Source organism: Tasmannia lanceolata, unplaced genomic scaffold, assembly GCF_043159265.1.
Source record: "Tasmannia lanceolata isolate RefF3 unplaced genomic scaffold, GAP_Taslan_0.1 ptg000020l, whole genome shotgun sequence".
NCBI classification, from domain to species: domain Eukaryota; kingdom Viridiplantae; phylum Streptophyta; class Magnoliopsida; order Canellales; family Winteraceae; genus Tasmannia; species Tasmannia lanceolata.
The window spans coordinates 4,288,739-4,311,367 of NW_027518697.1; the positions used below are offsets into that span (position 1 = coordinate 4,288,739).

At 38.0% G+C, this 22,629-nt stretch overlaps 1 protein-coding gene and 1 pseudogene across 2 annotated transcripts; both read left to right on the forward strand.

Moving 5' to 3' along the window:
* The first annotated feature begins 92 nt into the window (after positions 1-92).
* On the forward strand, positions 93-17,444 carry LOC143853718 (uncharacterized; annotated as a pseudogene). The gene is made up of 10 exons (XR_013237285.1): positions 93-292; positions 790-1,033; positions 1,295-1,529; positions 1,828-1,997; positions 3,398-3,540; positions 3,742-3,918; positions 4,063-4,638; positions 13,352-13,464; positions 16,361-16,604; positions 16,876-17,444. The product of XR_013237285.1 is annotated as an uncharacterized LOC143853718 (transcript).
* A 970-nt stretch (positions 17,445-18,414) lies between these two features.
* Positions 18,415-19,308, forward strand: LOC143854836 (uncharacterized). Its single transcript, XM_077364949.1, has one exon. The coding sequence runs from the start codon at positions 18,415-18,417 to the stop codon at positions 19,306-19,308; it is 894 nt and encodes a 297-aa protein (XP_077221064.1).
* The last annotated feature ends 3,321 nt before the right edge of the window (positions 19,309-22,629 follow it).

Here is a 22,629-nt window from a genome sequence, read left to right on the forward strand (position 1 = left end):
ACGTACGGAAAGATCGCATATCATTATTCATATTACATACTACAATAATATACTACCGGGCTTCACAACTGGTAAAAAAGGTGACTTATCAGTTTTCACCGCCTTTTTTTTATTCTCTCTCTTCTAATGGCGCCAAACACCGAACCAGAAAAGCGTTCACGGCAAATCCTTCACGCATCACTCCACTCCGTCACTCATCTCTCCTCCTTATCGCTCTCGACAAATAACAAATTCTCATCAGTTTCAGCTCCACGGAGTAGGCGGATAAGGACTAATGGACTATAGCACTTGGGTAATTTTATGTCCCTTTCCATTTCTCTTCTTTTAATAGAGTTTGGTTCTTGGACTTCACATGTGGACTTTGTATATTAAATCGTAGAATATTTCTCAATACTTATTCATCTTTCACGCAAAAGAATAAAACTGTAAGAAGAAAGATTGTTGGTTTCCAAGAAATGGGTAGGCAATCTGCTGGTGAATTGGGTACTCATAATTTTGTTGGGTATTCAGAAACCTTTAATTGAAATTCAAAATTTGGGCTCTTAGTGAACTGTAGGAATTTGGGAGCTTTTGTTGAAACAATTTTATTGGAATTGGAATTTTGGGCTCTTAGTGAACTGTAGGAATTATAGGGAGCTTTTGTTGAAATTGTGAATTGGGTCCTCATTAATTTTGTTGGGTATTGAGAAACCTTTTATTGGAATTGAAATTTTGTGCTGTTAGGGAACTGTAGGAATTTGGGAGCTTTTGTTGAAACCTTTTATTGAAATTGAAATTTCAGGCTTTTAGTGAATTGTAGGAATTAGGGAGCTTTTGTTGAAATTGGCGTTTTCTTGAGAGTGTCGACGATGATGAGCATAACCAGAAATGTACTAGAAGAATTTGTGAGGGAAGTGTTGTTCAAGTGGGTGCTCAGTCATCGGCCTAGGTTGGATGAGGAATTTGAGGAAATGGGGAGATCTCCATCCAGTTGGCGGAAGTGGATCTCGGGTCTCTCTCCTATAGCGAATATAGTCGTTGGCCGATGCTCACGGTATGTCTCTTATCGCGCTCTGTAATTTGTACTTGCTTTTCTCTTTGCTTCGAGAAAAAGTTGTCTTGTTATTGTAGGCACTTTGTGTTTCTGAGTGAATTTATGAGGGATATCTATCTTGAATTGGCTTCAGTTTTCTCTAGACAGGCTTTTTATGATTGTTTTGCCTTGTATTGGTTCAATTTGATTCCCTTGAAACCTATTTTCATGCCCATACATCTCTACTCTATGAGCTTGATATTTCCATCACCTACAATGCAGAATGCTTGAGATTTCCATATATGTGCTTCAACAAAATTTTGACAAGGAGGCTTCTGAATCTGTAAAGCATCCATCACGGTATGCAAGGAACTTTTTCGAGTATTGTTGCTTCAAGGCTCTTGCTTTGTCTACTCAAGTAACAGGTCACCTCAGTGATAAGAATTTTCAGCGCTTAACTTATGATATGATGCTAGCCTGGGAAGCTCCTGGTGCTTCCAGTCAACCTTTACTTAAGGTGATGGTTATTCATATATTTCATTGTTAGCCAGTTAGAGGAAAACCGTTCCAAAGAATCATTCAAAACTGGATCCTGGATTTAAGTTGTAAAGAAGATCCCATTTATCTTTCAAAGCTCGTCTTTTAATGTTTATATTAGCTAATGTCATGCAATTTTTAGGTCCACATAACTTTTCCACTTCTCCAACCATTTTGAATGTGACTTCCGATGTTAAATTTCAAAATTGAAGTCCTAAAAAAAAAGAACACTTTCTTGCTTTTAGTGTGGGAGTTCATTGTCCTCATGTTTTTGGCAGGTGGATGTGGAGAGCACTGTTGGGAGGGAGGCTTTCTCTCGGATAGCACCAGCAATTACCTCTGTCGCTGATGTAATTACCTGTGCTGATCTCTTTGACGTACTTACAGCTTCAACGGAAGGTCGGCTTCATTTCTCTGTCTATGAAAAGTACCTTTGTGGATTAGTAAGGTTAGCTCTCTTCAATTACTTGTTCTACTTGCTCATATATCATGTATATAAAAGTATATACTATTTAGTTTGTATGCTGCAGTTGGAATTCTCATACTATAGTGGAATATAAATCGAAACAATAGGAGAAGATCTATTTCTCACTTAAATTGGTCAATAAATGGAGAGGATCAAAGATAAGATGATTGCAATCGATCCCAATGAAAATTTCTGTAACAAAAGACAGTAAAGAATTTGAATACCAAAAGCTTGTAGAAATACTCTCAGAAGCCAGTGTTTATGGACCATCTCAAACTTCCTTAAGGGCCCGTTTGGATGCCGAGAAGATTTGGATTTGGATTTCTCACATTTGCAGCCCTTTTTGCATTGTGATTTGGATCCGGATCAAATCCTTGGATTTCCAAATCAGCAGCTGACAGTGAAAAAAAAATCAGATTTACAAATATGCTGTGGAATAAGTAATTGGAATTCCACAGATCTAGCAGTTTCCTTCACCCTCTTTGCTCCTTAACCTCTCCCCTCCAGTAGGAAGTACCCCCTTCCCTCTCTCTCTCCCTCAACATGAGCTGGCGGATCTATTCATTTTGTATTCAAAACTCAATTCTAAATCCAAATACAAAATATGAGGTATCCAAACGGGCCCTAAACCTATTTAAGGACAAATCCTGGACTGTTTCTACCTTTTAAAAATATGACTGCTGTGCACACAGTCCACCAACTCCAAAACTGCCCTTGTGAAAATATCAAAATTTTCTCGTAAGAGGTCTTCAACTCCTAAAAGTATTTCTTTCCTTATAGTCTCTCCCTATGAAATCCATCTTTCTTGTATTAGAAGTTCCACATCAAAATTGAATTCTCAAACTCGTACTCTCTATTTTTTAGCCAACACGAACATAACAATCACGGATCTTTGGAAACCATCAAAACAGCTCTTGAAAATTATGGAAGTTTACCATTGATCCTCAAATAAATAAATAAAATCGACTTCTGTTTTTTTCTTGATTCTTTGGTTTGGAACCTGTGGGCTCCGAGTGCTGACATCGACATCATGTCTTGAACTCTTGATGATGTGGTCACAGGCTCTATGTCTGCTCAGTTTTTGAGTCACCCAACTGTTCTTCTCTCTCTTTTTGTGATTTTGACTGTGATGCATCAGGTGGACATGTTTCGACTTCTAACAATAAATTTATATATGCATTACTCTTTTCATGTCATTTCTCAAGTTCTGACATATTTCTAATTTATTTTATATGAATAAAACATACTTTAAAGTGCACACCCAAGCCTCTTCTTGATGGATAATTGTTATCAAAGTCTAAGCTGCATGAAGGACAGGCTGAGGGTGTTTGATATTGTGACTTGGGGTCAATATTGAAATAAATGTTTGTTTTTTTGTACAGAGCGATGAAGAAAATGAAGACACAATCGCAATCATCTCTTCTTTGTGGTCTTCGATTACCCCGAGGAGAAAGGATCCTTGAGGTGGATGGCACTGTCACCACACAACCTGTACTCCAACATGTGGGGATTTCTACATGGCTGGGTGGGTTTTTGGGTTAGTTTTATCATTTTGCTTTTGTCGCCTTGAGAAACAGTGTAGACTGTTGCTGTTAATCATTTTATTATCAATATGTATCATGGAAAGACAAAACCTCGCATCAGGATATGATTTAATAGTAGTCTCTATGGAGTGCCACATAGTAGTGTAAAATTTCCCATTTCTGATTATCTTTGTCAACTGTAGGTCGATTAACTCTGACTGATCATGCACTTTACTTTGAAGCACTGCGACTTGTTTCCTACGATAAGGCAAAAATATATGATTTATCATATGATTTAGGACAGGCTATTAGACCAGAGTTGACTGGACCTTGGGGCACACGATTTTTGACAAAGCCATAATGTATAAATCTATTTCCATGTAAGTAACAGATTCTATCAATCTGTAGCATATATATGTTCAACTGTTCAATTTCATTAAACTTTTTTTTCATAATTTGATTGCATCTGTGGAGATTTATTACAGGTTTACAAACAATTAGCACTATCTTTCTTTTTCTTGTAGACCAGAACCCGTTTTCATGGAGTTTCCAGAGCTTACTGGGCATTATCGTCGTGACTTTTGGTTAGCTATGATTCAGGAAATACTATATGCCCATAAGTTTATCAGAAAATTCCAACTAGAGGGTATTGAACGGGATGAAGTACTGTTGAAGGCTGTACTAGGAATTCTGCGCCTAGAGGCTGTTCAAGAACTAGCTCTTCCAATGCCTCTTCGTGTGAATCACTTCTCATGTTCAGTCTTGCAGATCAACTTCCCGGAGGTGACTTAATACTAGAGACACTTGCTATTATGTTGGCATCATATGAGTTTGATAGGGCTAATTCTGATATTACCAGAAGTGGAATAAATTCAATATCATCTCTGGCCTTGTTGACCAACTTAGGGGCTGTGTTTGGAACAGCACCACAAGTCGGTAATGCAGGACTTCGTGTGGGTGAGATAGTTGTAGGGGAGATGAGTGCATTGGAGAGAGCTGTCAGGGAGTCTAGGGATAGTTTTAAAAAGGTGGAACTTGCACAGGCAACAGTTGATGGAGTTAAAGTGGAGGGTATTGACACCAATTTGGCTGTAATGAAGGTTTGAAAGTTTTATGGCATTTCCTTTCACTTGCCCTTAATTTAGATGATATTTCCATTCTTTACATTTAATTTGTTGATCTGGTAAACCAAAGTATGGATTGTATTCTCAAGTTGGCATCGATCAATTTCAGTGCGTATATGTAAATACCATTTACTGCCAATAATTAAATGGTTTATAGCATCTCTTGATTATTAGCTTGGGATGAACCTCAACTATTAGCTGAAATGGCTTGTTGGAGGGTTACTAGAAGCAGTACAAATTGCTAATACATGACAATTGCAAACTTATTGTTATCACATGACAAATGTTTGAAGCCATAGGTGTCAAAAAGCATACGGCCAAAAATCCATTATATTCCACTCATGAGTTTTTATATATGTGATTTTGGTAATATGATTAGACTGTCACTCCTCAAGTATGACCTGATTACAATAATATTACAATGACAGAAGTAACCTCTATCTATTTTGAAAGAGTCCCAAGTCTGTTTTCATGGGGCTGTCTCCTCTCCCTCTCCCCTATATATTGTAATTCCTATTGGCTTGGAAAGAGATACGGATGAATAAGAATTTTGAAACTTGCATGTAGCCATTGTGGACGAATTGTTTCCTCCATATTTTCTATTGTGAAGCTTGGAGAGACCTTAAGGTGTGAGCAAGGATCGGTGATGCCAAAGGGGTAATTTATGTGACTCCGACTGTATCTTGTTTTTTATTTAAGGGAAAAATACAGTTACACCCCCTCAACTTTCTGACATTCTCAACGCTAATCCTGACTTTTAAAAGTCACCACGTACACCTGAGGTTTCAATTTGTATAAGGTAAACCTCTCTTTTGAAATACTATCAATGCTAATGAAGACCCCATACCACCCTCCAAACCCCATACCCGATTCCAAATACTACCAAAATCACAGTGGGCCCACATTGTTTGGATGATCCAAAGTGTTCATTTGATGGGCCCTGACATAGATAGCGTGTGCTAAAAAAATCAGCTCCATAGGATCATCCTAGCCCTTCGATCTGTGGACGAACCGTCAAATGAGGGGGTCTACCTTATACAAATTGAAACCTCAGGGGGTGTAGTTGGTGACTTTTAAAAGTGTCAGGGTTATAATTGAAAATGTCATAAAGTTGAGGTGGTGTATCTGTATTTTTCCCTTTATTTTAACATATCCACTTCTATTTTACTCTTTCTCCAATCAAGTTCCTGATTTGATCTAGATCATCCGAAGATCAAAACCTGATATTTCAAAGGTTCTGAAATATCCTAATTCTGTACTGTTGAAACTGATTCTGCAGATCAGAAATTGATTAGAGAAAGGACATTCAACAGTTGGATTGAGCCCAGATTTTGAAATCGTCTATATATAGTTTATGGGAGGAATTTTGAAGGAGCAATGGATTGTATCTTGATCAAGATGTCAAGACAAATGGATCAGTTGGAAGATCAAATCAAGATTCTCATTGAGAACAAGAATGAAAACAAAAGAAATGGCTCGAGATATATTTACGATCCAAGGGGCCTTTACGGATTTGTTTTACTTGTAGTTGTTTCAATTGACCATATCCAAGGTCTATTGTACGACCTTTAGATGCAACTTCATGGCGTGGCTACTTGGAATTCCCACTAGAGACATATGGTTCCTTCAAGGCTGTATTATCTAATCAAGCTTGTGATAATGCTGTAGTTGGAGCAAGTATGTTGCCTACGTTCTTACTGAAAATTCGAGTATGACACGTACACGAGTGGCCGAAGGCAGTCCAAGAGAGCAGAGCAACATAGAAGAATATTGGTTTCTACTTTTTTCCCAAGAAGTTCATGTGGTGCTTTGGTTTATGTTGAAATCGTGCAAGAATATTACCGTTGGAGATCCTTGCCATTCTTGCCGTATTGCCATTACAGCCTGGTTGCTATTTGTGGATGATTGGCTGATTCCATGGGATTAAATTGGGAATGAATATTGGCAAGATTGTGTATTCCTTCTCTTTATATATTGTTGATGGGTGTATGTATCTTCTCTGTGAATGAAATACAGAAACGATCTCTCTTACCGTGGAGTAGGCAATTGTCGAACCACGTAAAACTCTTGTCCCATTTGATCTTCTGTGAGTTTTCATGGTATCAGAGCGAGAACCATTGTCCCCTGTTTTGTCCGCTTCCATTCCACTTGCCGCCCTCTCTATTTGTTGGTCTAAGAACATAGTTTTTCATTAGACACAACCCTAGTCTGCTGTATTGTGGCCTTTTTCATTCCCGTCTACTCGGTTTTGCCGTTGCCGGAACCTAATTTATTCGCTGCCTTTTTTCTTGGTTGCCTTGTTCCCAAACGAAACTCTGTTCATATCCCTTCTCCTCAAGCACAAAATATTATATAATACTTTGTTGGTTGTTTTTTTTTTCTACTTGACAGCATAAAAGTGTGGTGTCATCTCTTTGCAGCCTTCCCTCTTTTTGCTACCTACTTTGCTGTACACTTCTAATCAAGAGACACTTTTAGGCAGCCTTATTAATTTTTTGACCCACTGACACCTCTTTGTCTCTTATAGAGTTGCTACCCTCAACTTTGATAGTGGCACTCCTATATACCTTGCAAGGAGTCTTCTACCCTTCCCATCCATTCTCCTTTTTTCCTACTCTGCGTGTCTCATTTTTATTTCAATCAACAGACACCTCATTGTCTTTCATAAATTAGCTATTCACCCTGTACGACTGACACGGGGGTGGTTTTTTAAGGCTTGGGTTGCAACAGAGCTGGTGTAATTGGGGGCTTCGTGATCAACGGTGTGCTTTGCTAAAGGGCTTCTTTGGGCTCTCGTGGGTTTCTTTATCTGCCTCATAAATATTGGCACCCTCGTTCCTTAATCTTTTTAATTTGTTAGTCATGGATGATAGTGCAAAATCTAAGGGTAAAACCATTCTTCATGAGTCTGAACATAACACCGGGATAAGACTTACCTTTGTTCCTCTCAATGGGCTAAACTATGTATCATGGTCTAGAACCGCATCTTTAGCCCTTGGAGGGAGATCAAAGGCCGATTATATAAATGGGAAAAAGAAAATTCCTAAAATCACTGATCCGAATTTTGAGGAATGGCAAACCATTGACCAATTAGTTATGTCTTGGATTTTAAATTCAATGGAACCTGCTGTGGCTGAAATATTCACTCACGCTACAAATGCTAAAGAACTTTGGGACTCTATTAGAGAGATTTATGGGCACCAAGATAACTTTGCTAGAATATTTCAGCTAAAGCAAGAAATCTCTGAAGTCAATCAGGAAAAGAAGACTGTAACTGAACTCCTTGCCACATTGAAACCAATGTGGGATGAATTAGCTGTTTATTGTCCTCTTACTACTGATATTGTTGAGTTAAAAAGGAGGAAGGAGCAAGAGAAAAATTTTCAACTCTTGCGTACGTTAAAACCTGAATATGAACAGGTTCGGAGTCAACTCATTCTTTCTTCAAAACTACAATGTTTGTCAAATGTGTGCGCCACCTTAATAAGAGAAGAAACTCGGAAAAAGGTTATGAGTGTTGGCACTAAGTTTGAATCTGAAACAAGTGAAAAATCTGCATTTATTTTGACTAAGGCAAACTCCGAGCATATCAAAAAGGTTAGAAATAATGTGATTGAAAAAGGAGTATATAATGGAACTAGCACCCATGGAAGAGATCAAGGCAACAGGCCTCCTCTTCATTGTACTTATTGTAGAAAAACGAAGCACACTATTGATAGATGTTGGGCAAAGTATCCTCATTTAAGACCCAATCAAAACAAAATAGGTGAACTTTCATTTGCTCAGACTGCTGATACTCAAATCACTATTGAAAAATTGGCTCAACTCCTTCAACAATATGGAAAAAACGGTTCTTCTTCCACGCAGGTCGCAGCTCATGAAACAGGTAATCCCTATGCTCTCCAATCAACTATCTATCCTGATAATGATAATTGGATTATAGATTCAGGAGCTACAGACCATATGACTGGCAACAAAGACTCATTAGCTTATTATCAAGATGTGTCTAACAAAACCCCTGTTTCCATTGCAAATGGTTCTCTTGTTCCAGTTAAAGGAATAAGAAGAATTAATTTCTTTTCAGAAAATGCAAATTCCGATGTCATTTTTATGCCCTCATTTCCGTCGAATCTTTTATCGGTTAGTAAACTTACTCGTAACCTGAACTGTAATGCCATTTTTTCTCCATCCACTGTCACTTTTCAGGACCGGGTCACGGGGAATACGATTGGTGAAGGAAGAATGTCTCGAGCACTTTACTATTTGGATCAGAAGAATAAAGCATTGATTGCTGATAATGGTGACCTAAGTTAGACTTGGCATTCTCGACTTGGCCATCCTTCTAATAAGGTCTTACAGTGTTTGAAACCTGAATCACCTTTGGTTTCTTATGATTGTGATGTGCGTCATTTTTCTAAACAAGCAAGGCTGTCTTTTCAATCGTCTGAAAATAATGCTAAAAAACCTTTTGAATTAATTCATTCTGATGTTTGGGGACCAGCCCCTGTTGAGTCCTACAATGGACTACGATATTTTGTGCTTTTCATTGATGATTTCTCTAGGATAACCTATATATTCCTACTTAAATTTAAAAGTGAGGTTTTTGAAAAATTTAAGGAATTTTCAAATCAAGTTCAAACTCAATATAATGCTAAGATCAAAATTCTACGTTCGGATAATGGGACTGAGTATACAAATAATATTTTTCAAGCATATCTTAAAGACCAAGGCATTTTGCATCAGACCTCATGCATTTACACTCCTCAACAAAATGGTGTGTCTGAAAGGAAAAATAGACACTTATTAGAAGTTGGACGATCTATTATGTTTGACAAGATTGTCCCTAAAATTTTTTGGTCTGATGCTATCCTAACTGCTTGTTATTTGATTAATAGATTACCCAATAGGATTCTTGGAAATAAGTCTCCTCTTGAAATTTTGAAAAGTAGAAAAATTGATTTATCTCATTTACGTGTTTTTGGATATGTTTGTTTTGTTTACAACAATTCTCAAAAACGGGATAAATTAGATCCTCGTACTATTAAATGTGTCTTCTTAGGGTACTCTTCTACAAAAAAAAAGATATAAGTGTTATGATCCCCAAAATAAAAAATTCTATATCTCTAGAGATGTAAAATTTAATGAAAATGAGTCCTTCCAAGAATTCGATCCAAATAATCCTGGAAAAAGGACTCAGGAGGAGTATTTTGGAATGCGTCCTACAACAAATGGTGAAAATGGAAAAGTTATTGTTCATATTCAAGAAGATCAAGAAAGACCTGTGAATAACGATGAAGAAAGTGAAGATCAAGAAGGACAATGCGACCATGAACAAGAAGTACCTGTGACCCGATCCCCTGAAGACATTCACCCTAATGATTCTCCACCCTTACGCAGGTCTGATCGTACTTCTCATCCTCCTTCTCACTTAAACGATTTTTTTACATATCATGTGAGTTCATATCCCATCCAAAATCATTTGTCTTATTACAATGTGTCTGCTTCACACTCTGTCTTCCTCTCAAATATTTCTGAAAGAGTTGAACCCAACTCCTTTCATGATGCTAATTCTCAACCTGTGTGGAAGAGGGCCATGAAAGAAGAACTTTCTGCATTAGACAAAAATCATACATGGGATATAGTTCAAATACCACTTGGAAAAAAATCTATTGGATGTAAGTGGGTGTATAAAATCAAGTGTAATAGTGATGGCTCAATTGAGCGATACAAAGCGAGGCTAGTGGCAAAAGGGTTTACGCAAACCTATGGGATTGATTATAAGGAGACTTTTGCTCCAGTTGCTAAAATGGGAACCGTTAGAATCCTTATATCCTTTGCGGTTGACCATAGATGGAGTCTTTATCAAATGGATGTAAAGAATGCATTCTTGCATGGGGATCTAGAAGAAGATGTCTATATGAATCTTCCTCTAGGACATCCCATGGAAGGAACGCCTGGAATTGTGTGCAAGTTAAAAAAGGCATTATATGGGTTCAAACAATCACCTAAGGCTTGGTATGCTAAATTGAGTGATGCCCTATTTAAGGTAGGATTTAAAAGAGCCGCAGCCGATTCTTCTATGTTTACAAAAAGGAGTTTGAATGGAATAATTGTTGTATTAATCTATGTCGATGATATTGTCATTACAGGAAATGACAAAAATGAGATTTCAAACTTAAAAGCTTACTTTCACAAAAGATTTGACATTAAGGATTTAGGAAAATTAAAATATTTCCTAGGGATTGAAGTTGCATATTAAAAAAAGGGGATTTTTTTGTCTCAACGAAAGTATGCTTTGGATTTGTTAAAAGAAACTGGAAAATTAGGTGCAAAACCATGTGATACTCCACTTGAAACAAACAAAAAGGTGAATTCCTCTGATGGGAAATTGCTTGAAGATATTGGGAGATATCAGAGACTGGTAGGGAGACTAATATATCTCACTATTACCCGTCCTGATATAAGTTATGCCGTTGGTATTGTCAGTCAGCATATGCATGCTCCTAGAACAAATCATCTTGAAGCTGTTGAAAGAATACTAAAGTATGTGAAAGGTTCTCCTGGTAGAGGAATTTGGATGAAAAATAATTCACACGTAGACATAATGGGATATACAGATGCAGATTGGGCAGGAAGTCAAGATAGAAGATCTACAACCGGCTATTGTATGATGGTAGGTGGTAACCTTGTCACTTGGAAAAGTAAAAAGCAGTCAGTAGTTGCTAGATCCAGTGCTGAAGCTGAATATAGAGCTATGGCGGCTGGAACGAGTGAAATTGTCTGGATAAAGTTTCTCCTCCAAGACATGGGTTTTCACACTAAAGAACCAATTAAAATGTTTTGTGATAATCGAGCTGCTATCCATATTGCTGCTAATCCCGTTTTTCATGAACGAACCAAACATATAGAGGTCGATTGCCATTTTGTTCGCGAGAAGGTTCAAGATGGAACTATTTGCACTCCTTATACTCGAAGTGAAGATCAGCTTGCAGACATATTTACAAAAGCAGTTTCAAAGTCAAAAGTTCATCAAATTCTTTTCAAGTTGAGCTCCATTGACATTTTCGCACCAACTCGAGGGGGAGTGTTGAAATCGTGCAAGAATATTACCGTTGGAGATCCTTGCCATTCTTGCCATATTGCCATTACAGCCTGGTTGCTATTTGTGGATGATTGGCTGATTCTATGGGATTAAATTGGGAAGGAATATTGGCAAGATTGTGTATTCCTTCTCTTTAAATATTGTTGATGGGTGTATGTATCTTCTCTATGAATGAAATACAAAAACGATCTCTCTTACCGTGGAGTAGGCAATTGCCGAACCACGTAAAACTCTTGTCCCATTTGATCTTCTGTGAGTTTTCAGTTTATGATACACTACACGAGCTATATTCGGGAATTAAGCCATTCAAATTCTTATGGGACATCTACCACCTGAACCACATTGTCGATTCAACAACCAGTAATATGTATGGGGAGTTTTCAAAGAATTACTGTCAACAAGCCTAGACCACCCTACTCGAGTGGCTTTCAAGCCAAGGAGAGTGATGGGGACCATTTTCGAACTTCGATAATAAGAATGCAATCTCCGCGAGCTTCCGTAAGCTTCCAAGTTATCTCAGGTTATATCTACTACTATATAGTAGAAGAGCAAAGGAGAGAATTTTTTCCATTTAACATGTCAATGTGGATGATTTTTACCGTTTTTTGCCCTCCCCACATATCTGTACATACTATCTATGTGAGGGTAAAAAAGGTATAAATGTTCGGAATTATTTGCAAAATCTGTGGCATTAACACCTCGCTGGTAATTTCGAATCTTGATTTGCTAGCCACCTTCTCCAAACGCTATGTCTCGCCCATCCTTTGCAATTGTATGTATTCAGAGATTTGTCTTATTAGATGTGATGAAAAACTGCACGAAAATACTATTTCTTGAAAGGTTGCCAGCAATAATACGTAAAGAAAGAAGCTAGCAATAATAATCATTACGTAGTAAAGTTTGGGAGGGAAATTACGGACAACGGGTACCTGGATATGACAATTAGGGAAAAAACTACAAAGAAGAGGTATCAAAATATGACAATTACGAAAAAACTACTTATTAATTTTTTGAGGATATTACGAATTCAGCACACCTGTAAAAATATTTACAAATTCCGGGCACCTCAGACGAACAACAGATTATGGAAACCTCTATAGATTGGAGGGCTAGGATCAGCCTATGGAAATGATTTTACGGGCACAACCTATTGATGTTGTGTTCCATCACATGGACGGTTTGGATCAACCTATGATGTGGCCCGTACAGTTCTTTGTCGGCCCGTGCATCGCACGGGGTTTTTTACTAGTATATATATATATATATATATATATATATATATATATATATAATTCTGCATATTACTTTACACATCATTATTTCGTATAGTTTTATACTTTGCTCTGCATCTTGGATATGCAAGTGAACCATTCACCCTGCTTGAGTATGAAGACCATCATGCAACTAAAATTTGGTAGTCTTTTGTGAGTTTATTCATGATTTAAAAACAATTGATTCTATTCTTAGTTTGGTCTTTTGGACATGAAATATGTCTATTCACCTTAGAATAAAATTGCCATATCCACTAAATTTGTTACCTAGTTTTATCATTCCCTCTATCCAAAGTTTCTCAATAATTTTTTTCAGGAGTTGCTATTCCCAGTTATGGAACTCGGAAAGTATCTTCTACTTTTGGCGTCTTGGGATGATCCTCTTAAGTCTTTGGTGTTCTGTTATGTGACAGCTTATGTCATTTGCAGGTTTGTTGTTATTCTAATCATAATTTGTGCCAGAATGCTACAACACTGTGTGTGTGTGCTTTCTTGAAATACAAGACTGAAACAACACAACTGAAACTAAATTAAATGCTTTATAATGTGTACTTAATGAGTACTTATGTGCTTCCATGCCTGGACCCACTTGCACTTGTGTATTCATATGACACTGAGTCATACTTCTGTGCAGGTTTTACCCTTTTGGATATGTGTAGTCATGTACTTATTCATCCACAGATATACTTCTTATCAGCGTGAAAAATATTATCTTTTAATTGTTCAAGTGTTCCACATGGTTTCAAAGTCATCATCCTTGACATGCATATTATGTTGTCGTATGGGTCGTTGGCATGATCCCTGGTTCAAGTGTTTTTTCAAAATGTCAAACTGATATTCAGGACTGGAATCCTCATTGCATTTTAGTCACACTCACAAACAGACCGAAGTTTAAACTTTTTGGAAGTTAAACATTTGGTGCAAAAGGTAAACTTCTTTGGGAGGTGGTCTTTTATGCTATTCTTTGGCACATTTGGAATGAAACAACAGGAATTTGATGGTAAGTCAAGATCAGTGATAGAATGATTTTGAGACATTTAAATCTCGAGCTAGTTCTTGTTGAGCTCTTGGAAATGAGAATTTAAATAGCCCCAAACGATAGACAAGTGCAAAGCTATGCTCTTTGGAAATTCAATGCGCAATCTCAAGCCAAAAAAAACAAAACAAACAAACAAACAATGTTACACCCTCTTAAAGGTAAACATTCTCTACCTACTTATTGTTAAGCTCTTGGAAATAAATGCTTATATCGCCCCTAACAGACACCCAAGTGCAAAGTTATCCTTCGGAAGTTAGATATTCCGTCCCTAGATTGTTTCTGAATTCAAAGGGTCCCCCCACCATTGTAGGGCTCGACACACTACACAAGCACTTATGTACCCCCAACTGACATTCCCAAATCGAAATAAACTACACACAGTAATCAATAATAGCTAGAATTTTCATAAATGTTGAGAAAATCTGCCGGCAAATCCGATCCGATTGCTCACAATTAAATGGAAAAGTAAAATAAACACAAGCAAGCCATAAGATGAACACCAAGATTTTACATGGTTCGGCCAAGCCTACTCCACGGGCGAGAAACATGATCTTCCACTATGAGAAAAACAACATACAAGGATTACAATGGATTAAACCCAAAACCCGCAAACCTTTCCTCGCTTCTCAAACCTAAGATCGTACCCAAGAGAAAACTTGAGAGAAAACCCCAAGAGAAACCCAAGAGAATACCCTAAGAAGAAAACCCAAATAGAAAACCCTCTATTCTTCTTCTGCTCTCTTTGTCTCTCTCTCTCTTCACTTCTCTTTTTCTTTCTCTCTTTCCCTCTCTTGATTTTTCCACACTCCAAAGAAGAAAGCCACTTCCTCTTTTTAGTTGTTTCCAAGAAACCCAAATAAGAGGGTTTCTATCTTTGCCTCTTGCCTTCCCACCCAAGCCACCTACGGTGGGTGCGAAATAAGGCAAATTTCCAACAATAAAGATTCAAAACTTTAAGATTAATTCACCAATAGAATTCAACTCATCCTAGTTAAAGTTTCAACAGTAGGTTCTAAACAAAAAGTAATCAACTAAGCAAGGAAATCGGGTCTCAATAAAAATCTATCAAACATATCAGAACTACTAATTAAGGCCTAATTACAACCCAAAAAGGATCTAAGATGATACAAAGGCTAATGGGTTGATAGATTCAGGGTATGATGCAAGGGAAATACAATAGGAAAGATTAGGGTCAAGATCGGGGAAAAGTCGAGGAAAATATAGGTAGACTAACAAGAAAAAAAAATCCGTACTTGGGATGGCGTACTAGGGCTCAGGCGTTGACTTGTTACATGTGGTTTTCAAGAGGGGGAAGAGAGATAGCTAGAGTAGAGATGTAAAGGACATGATCTCAGCCTAAATAAGGACAGAGAAGGGAAGGGAGACTTAAGGCAAGAAAAGGAGGGGATCAAGCCCAAGATCGAGAAAGAGATCAACTGGAGCATAGATGATTCTTTATTCCGAACGCTGTTCAAACTTGGGAGCGCGAGCTTCAGCAACGTATAGAGCAGAATCATAGTGATTGAAAGCATGAATAGATTTAGAATTTAATTGCTATTTGTCATTTTTTGGTTTTTATTTTTGAGAAAGAATTTCTTTACGTTATGGTAAATGCAATGTAAGAGGTCAGAAATCTGGTTCTTAGAAGCAAAACATGAATGAATGATTACAATCGGTCTTAAAACATTAATAGCAACCAACCCCACATATTAATCACCTTCTCACGTTTAGTGCTAGACCCTTTTGGACCTGACTTAAAATACCCTTTTCCCTTATTAATGACTTATTAATTCTATATCAATATCATGCCGGTATTACCCATGCATTGATAACACCCCCAAGTTGAATCATATATGTGTCCCATTCTCAAAATTGCCTATTATCTTCAATAATCTACTTGACGAGAGCTTTGGTGAGATCATCAACTTAGCTAGTCCTTTGGTACCATGTTAGGTGGACAATTGTTCTCTGCTACACTCTTTCTTTTTGACATAACAATCCACCTCTATGTACTTGTTCTGTTTGAAAACTGGTTTTGTTTTATTTCTAGTTCTTTCTTTAGACCCAGCGTCTATCTTAAGAGAGAAAAGTATGTCCTTTTGATACTGTTGACGAAAAAAGGAATTGAGTGAGAAAATGGATTTTATGTATGAGAAAAGTGTTCCTAAACAGGGAAATATCTGAAATTGCCTATATAGTGCTCTACTTGGATTTGGTTAACTTGATACACCATCTATCATTGTTTCTGTCCTGAAATTAACAGATGTGCTATACAAATTTGTGCAGGGGATGGATGGTACATGCATTTGGGCTTCTGCTTCTCTTTGTTGCAATCTTTATGATTGTTAATAGATGTTGCAGCCAAGGAAGGCCAGTTGATGAGGTCAAGGTAAGAGCCCCTCCGACGATGAACACTATGGAGCAGCTCTTGGCATCGCAGAATTCAATTTCTCAACTTCAGGACCTCGTCCAAGATGGAAACATTGTTCTCTTGAAGTTGCGAGCTTTGCTGTTAGGTGTTTTCCCTCAGGTTTCACCTTTTCACCATTAATTGGCTTCAGCAATTTCATTATTTTATGTTTGTCTGATAGATGGGTTTAGCGTGGTGGTATGTCACGGGAAGAAGTCTAGAATCTTCTAGACACCTCACCCCTAGAATTATGTTGAGAACTCTAGAATCTTCTAGACATCCTTAGAATTATGTAGAAGATTATAGAGGTCTCTAGAAGATTCTAGACTTTTTCTGGTCTAGAGCTCTCTTTGGTGCTTGTGATAAATATCTGTCTTTGTGGACATGGCAGGCGACATATAGAGTTGCAATGGCTCTGGTTCTTGTGGCTTTTATTCTAGTGTTTCTACCTGGTAAATTCATTATCCTTGTGCTTTTCTTAGATATGTTCACGCGGAATTCAGCTCTGAGGAAAGGAAGTAACGACAGATGGAGAAGAAGACTGAGAGAATGGTGGTTCAGCATACCAGCAGCTCCCGTTGTAATTGAAGGCGCCAAAAATAATAATAATAATAATAAATTAAAACACTAACCCGCTATAAGCCTTGGCCAACTACATCTTAAAATGTAACTTTATGTGCAAAATAAATTTTACGGGCGATTTCGTGCATCCATAGGGATCAGTCCCGCCTGAAAATGGGGTGAGGTATGTTATAAAAATAGTATATTTTTCTCGGAACTGTGCTTGAAGATGTAACTTTATGTGCGAATGAATTTTTGTGGTTCACTGTTCTTACTCGGGGAATTGTAAATAGATGGAGTCATGCCATTCCTGCAATAAACAAGTTATGATGGAACCAAGAACAGATGGTAGATTAAAAGAAGTATTTTGAAGCATTAAGAAGTATATTTTTCTCTGAATTGTGCTTGAAGATGGGTGTGTTGTGGAGAAGCTATTTAAAATTTCTAAGGGGCCTGGTATGTCATCCTAAATATTAGGCATTGCCACCATTGTTTTTTGTAGGTAAGTTGGGTTTTGTCAGGGACCCTTTATTAGATAAAGAGAGAGATGTTACATTCATGGGTATAAGACACCATACCTAACTCGGAACACATGAACAATTCACGTTACAAGGGGGCTCATAATCCTACAGTGGGGCTAAAAAATCATCTCCCTAGATTTAATGCATAATGGGTCAGACCGGGATTGAGTCAGTACACTGCCCTTTGATATTTAATCCAACAACAGCAGATTTTTTCGGAGGGTGTTGTTGGATCAAATTTGAGGGCCGGGACTATATAAAATAAAAGCTGCTCTTCTTACCATTACAAAAAAGGGGGAAGCCATCAATTATTACAGAAACCAACAAAAGCCCGAGAGAAATCTGGATATCGGAATCGGAATCGGATCCTAACACTCCGTGACGGTGGTGGTTCTCAAAATCACCACGTGTCAATTGAAGACTGGTCAAAACAAGAACCCGACCTTCACCCCTCGTTGTTATCTTAGAACAAACGAACGGTACAGATCACCTCCTTCCAGAATCCGACTCAGCAATATCCAGACTTAATCAGGAGCTGACTCACCAACCCAATCTCTTCGTTCCAAAAAGGCCGCGCTTTTCTGACCTGGCACCGCAACTTGCATTTCCAACATTTCACCAATCAAGTATCGCCACGTCATCCATTCATGTTTCTCATTCTCCCCTTTTTAAAACCCCCCTCCCTCTCCCCTTTTTCTTCTTCCCTTCTTCTGAACATTTTTTCTCCCGTCTAGGTTTCTTTTGTTGTCCCTGTTAGGTATCTAGGGTTTTTCCCCAAAACCAGTTTCACTGTTTTCTAAAACCGCTTACGGCCATATCCTCTGTATTTATTAGAATAAAAAACCATCATGGAAATACCCGTTATGAGTAGATTAAGCAGTTTTGAAGCTGGAATAAACCGCTTACAAAACCCTTCTCTCATTTCACGGATTTTTCAACTGTCTGGGATTGGAGAAACCTCCTACGAATTCTACAGTTTCTGGACACTGGGAGCCCTAATTCTCGCCGCCATAGCCACTTTCAGCAGCTTAATCGACAGAACAAAACTGGTTTTATTCAGATTTCCTAAGGGCAATTCTGTCATTTCAGCCCCTCTTCTCCTTTTTGAGGATGACGATGAAACCTGTTCGTCCTCGTCCGATGATGAGGGCGATTCTGCTCCAATTGAAAACCGAGAAGGACAAAATTTCAGAGTGGCAAATTCAGGTAAATTTGATGAATTCGAAGGGCAAATCTGTAAATTGAATAGCTGGCAGGGTAACGTTGTGAAGTTATGGGATGGGTTAGGGTTAGGGTTAGAGAATTCTAATAATTTTATTTCGATGTGGGATTTGAATAAGGGGGAGATTATAAGGTCTTTTTTTACCGGACGGGGTAAGATTCCGGCGATTTGTATGAAATCTCCGGCGGTTTTGGTTTCGGCCGGGGTTGAACTTGAGAACATGAGACACGTGGCTTTGAGGGTTTGGGACTTGAGGATCGGCGGTCAGATTACGGCGGCCGTGGCTGAATGGCAGCCTCGCCGCCGGCGGGATTTTGCGGGTATCGATTCCGGCGGGGTCGAGAAGGTTTACGTCACTGATGACGTCAGCTCTGTGGCTATTGTTAGGGATTTGAGGAATGTGACGTCTCCTTTAGAGGGGTTGACGGAATCTGACGTGCCAACGTGGTTTGACGCTGACGCCGTCATGGTTGGTGACGGTGACGGTGACGAGGAATTTATTATGGTTGCCGGGAAATGAATGTGGGTCAGATTCCGGTGAAGTTTGTCTTGTTTTAATTGTGTTGGTCAAATTTAGAATAGTAACTTCATATCCTCTCTGTAATTATAGACTTCAAATTGTATTTGGTTGTCAATGCCAACCTTATTTGATCTTTTAGTTTTTAATTTTTTTTTTTTTTTTTCCTACTTTCATGGTTAAATTTAGGAAAATGATATCAGCACAACAATGTTTTAATATTTGCACAAACCCAGCTTGTCTTTTTCTTTTTAATTGGCTCTCCTCAGAGCGTTCTGGGAAATGTAATAACCTTTTTACAGCTCTTTCATAAATAATAAAAGACAATATGGGTTAGTGAAAATATCAAAATATGGCTTATTTCATTTCCCTAAATTTATCATTTTTATTAAGAGATTTTGCTAGGGACCATCGCAGTAGGCATTTCGTGAACTGCCTGTTGCATGAGAGAGTAAATCTCTTATATTAATGTAAAAGATGGGCATCAACCATTAATGCCGCGTCCACTAAAAGACAAAGAGGCTCAAATAAACGGTGATGTCACTCCTGTTTTTTATTTTCAACACGGAATCCCGTTTTCAAAGTGTTTTCCTTAATGTAATTATATTAAACAAAACCTTTTAAGGGCTTAAAAACAAAATTGTAAAAGAAAAAAAAAAGGTTAGAGAAACAATTACGTTTTAAGATGATGACTAGATGAGGCATGTCCCCACTTGTCGACAGTGGTTTATTAACTTTTCCTGGTTGGGATTTGCTAGAGTCCATGGAAGAAGGCATTTCGCGGATGGGCTCTTGCATGTGAGAGCAGCCACACAGGCTCACTTTTCAGTAGATTTTGTCTTCATTTATGAGGTGGCAACAGCCCGTCTGTGAATCCCTTCTTGTTTAGAGGCTAATCAGTAGGTAAGGATCATAAGACCGATGTGATGTTTGAAAATTGGCAGATTAATTGGACGGTCTATATCGTGAGCAAGATAAAGGTAATTTAGGTGTGATCTCACTAATTAATGTATTTAACAATCACCATTAGTGGTGTCATGAATTATAATGGATGTGCCATCACTTACTAATTCACTTGAAATTGGTGAGTGACCTACATTAGGTGCATTAATGGACCAATGATGCTTTAATGTTACCTAACATCTTCCATCTTTAATTATGTATTCTCTAAACATCAACCCCAAACTTTAATTTCTTTCCTTTTTCTTTTTGCATATGATGAGAGTCCAACCCACATGACCTTAGCCTTTGCCACATAAGCTCTTAATTAAACCGTAAACCACAGGGGCATGATCCGTGACCCTACCCAAACCCAATGAAAATATCCATCCCTTTTCAACTGTTGGGACCATTTACCTTAGTGTTGCCACCCTGGTTCCTAAACCACTGGAACATGATACCTGGCCCCATCCAACCTTCACCATAAATTCTTCGCACTTTTCTTTTTCTTCTTTTTTTTTTTACGGCAAAATATTGCTCATAGATGCGTTTAGACCTGGCAAGAATTGACCTAGACCCGTGGGTCGACTTGGCCCGCCTGTAATTTTCGGGTCCGGCTCAACGTTTTGTGACCCGTAAGTTGACCCGCGGGTGCCCGTAGAAGTGAAACAAATAAGTAGTTTTTAGGTAATTGTCATATTTCTATACCTCTGCTGTGTAGTTTTTTATGTAAAGGTCATATAAAGGAACCCTTTTCAGTACTATTTTCCGTAATTTTTCTACTTTATATCAGTTTTCCGTAATTTTCCTCTAAAACTAATTTAGTACATTATGATTATTATTGCTTAGCTTTTTCGGTACTTATTATTGCTAGCTACCTTTTCAGAAAACAATTTCCTTGCATTTTTCACCACGTCTAATAAGACAAATCTTACAACACATCAGTTGCAAAGTATGGGCGAGAAGTAGCCTTTGGAGAAGGTGGCTAGCAAATACCTATAAAAACTCAACAAAAAAAAAAGAAGCAAAACTTTACTAAAACCACGGGTGACCCGCGTGTCGACCGGCCCGTACGGGCCGGGTACAGGTCCAAGCTTAGTGAACCGTAAAAATTTCTGGGTCATTTTGGCCTGGCCCGTTTGACACGGACCCGTACGGGCCCGTTTGCCAGGTCTAGATGCGTTGGTGAGAGAGAGAGAGATTGAGAGAAGAAGAAATTCAATTAGGGGACCCATGTGTAATTTTCAGAAATGAGAAGTACTAATTTAAATTTGCATGAGGGAAATGATAAATTAGCCCCTTTCTTTACATGGGACAACCAGTTGCAGTGTACAGGGCAATCAGGCCCGATGAATCCATCCCACGTGAAAAACATTCATTTACCCCCTATGAAAAAGTAGGGCAAGTGGCATGTTAACACAATAACACCCCCCCACCCACCAACACACACACAGAGTTAGTCTTGTGCTCAGGAACTGTTGATTTTGATGATCTGAATCATTCATTTAGTGGCCCTCGCCTTGGATAGATCATGGCAACAAAATCTTCTGGAAAAAATGATCATAATGTACCTGGTGTAAAACGGATGGCTCAAAAAAGTTACACATTTACTCCTATAATATGTGGTCATTGGAAATCAAACTCTTAGTTTACCCTGCACATTGGAACAATGGAAATTAGTTCTAGGGTAACCAACACGGGAGCATAGATTCCTCCAAAATAGTTCAAAAATGGGTTATACTCTCATATTTATCCTCACTCGAACATGCCCTAAATAAAATAATCCTAGGCTAGACCCACAGTACAAGAAAAACCATCTTTGGTTACCTCACCAGAGACTAATAAACCGCCGCGAATAAACATTTAGCGATGGTTAAAATTTCGTCCCCATATTTATCATATGAAAGACTTACAAAGACAGTTAAGGCGATAGTCTAATAACTGCCTCATATTATATGTGATGGCGATGGTATCCTCTATTGCTGAAGGTTAATTTTTTATTTTAAAAAATAATGTGTGAACCTAATTGGAGACGATATATATCTGTCGCCATAAAAAACCATCGCTATTAATTTATTTTAATATTGAGACAGATGTTGACCATCGCAAATTCCTATCTGACATTGCGACAATTACTACCCGTCGATAATATTGATATTAACAACGGATGTTAACCGTCGCTATGTTGTTTTTTAAATTTGGCGATGAAAAACACCATAGTCGGGTAAATTTATTTGTAAGCATTTGATTATTTGCTCGATTTTATGCATAAAGTTGGTGTTCAAAACGGCATGATTTTATATACAAACATTACAGTTCATTTTTAGTAAACATAACTGGATTATATACAAAATTCTAGTCAATAACACCCAGAGTATATACAAA

Coding starts and splice junctions, on each gene's coding strand:
- LOC143854836 (XM_077364949.1), top strand. CDS start 18,415: ATGGAAATACCCGTTATGAGTAGATTAAGCAGTTTTGAAGCTGGAATA.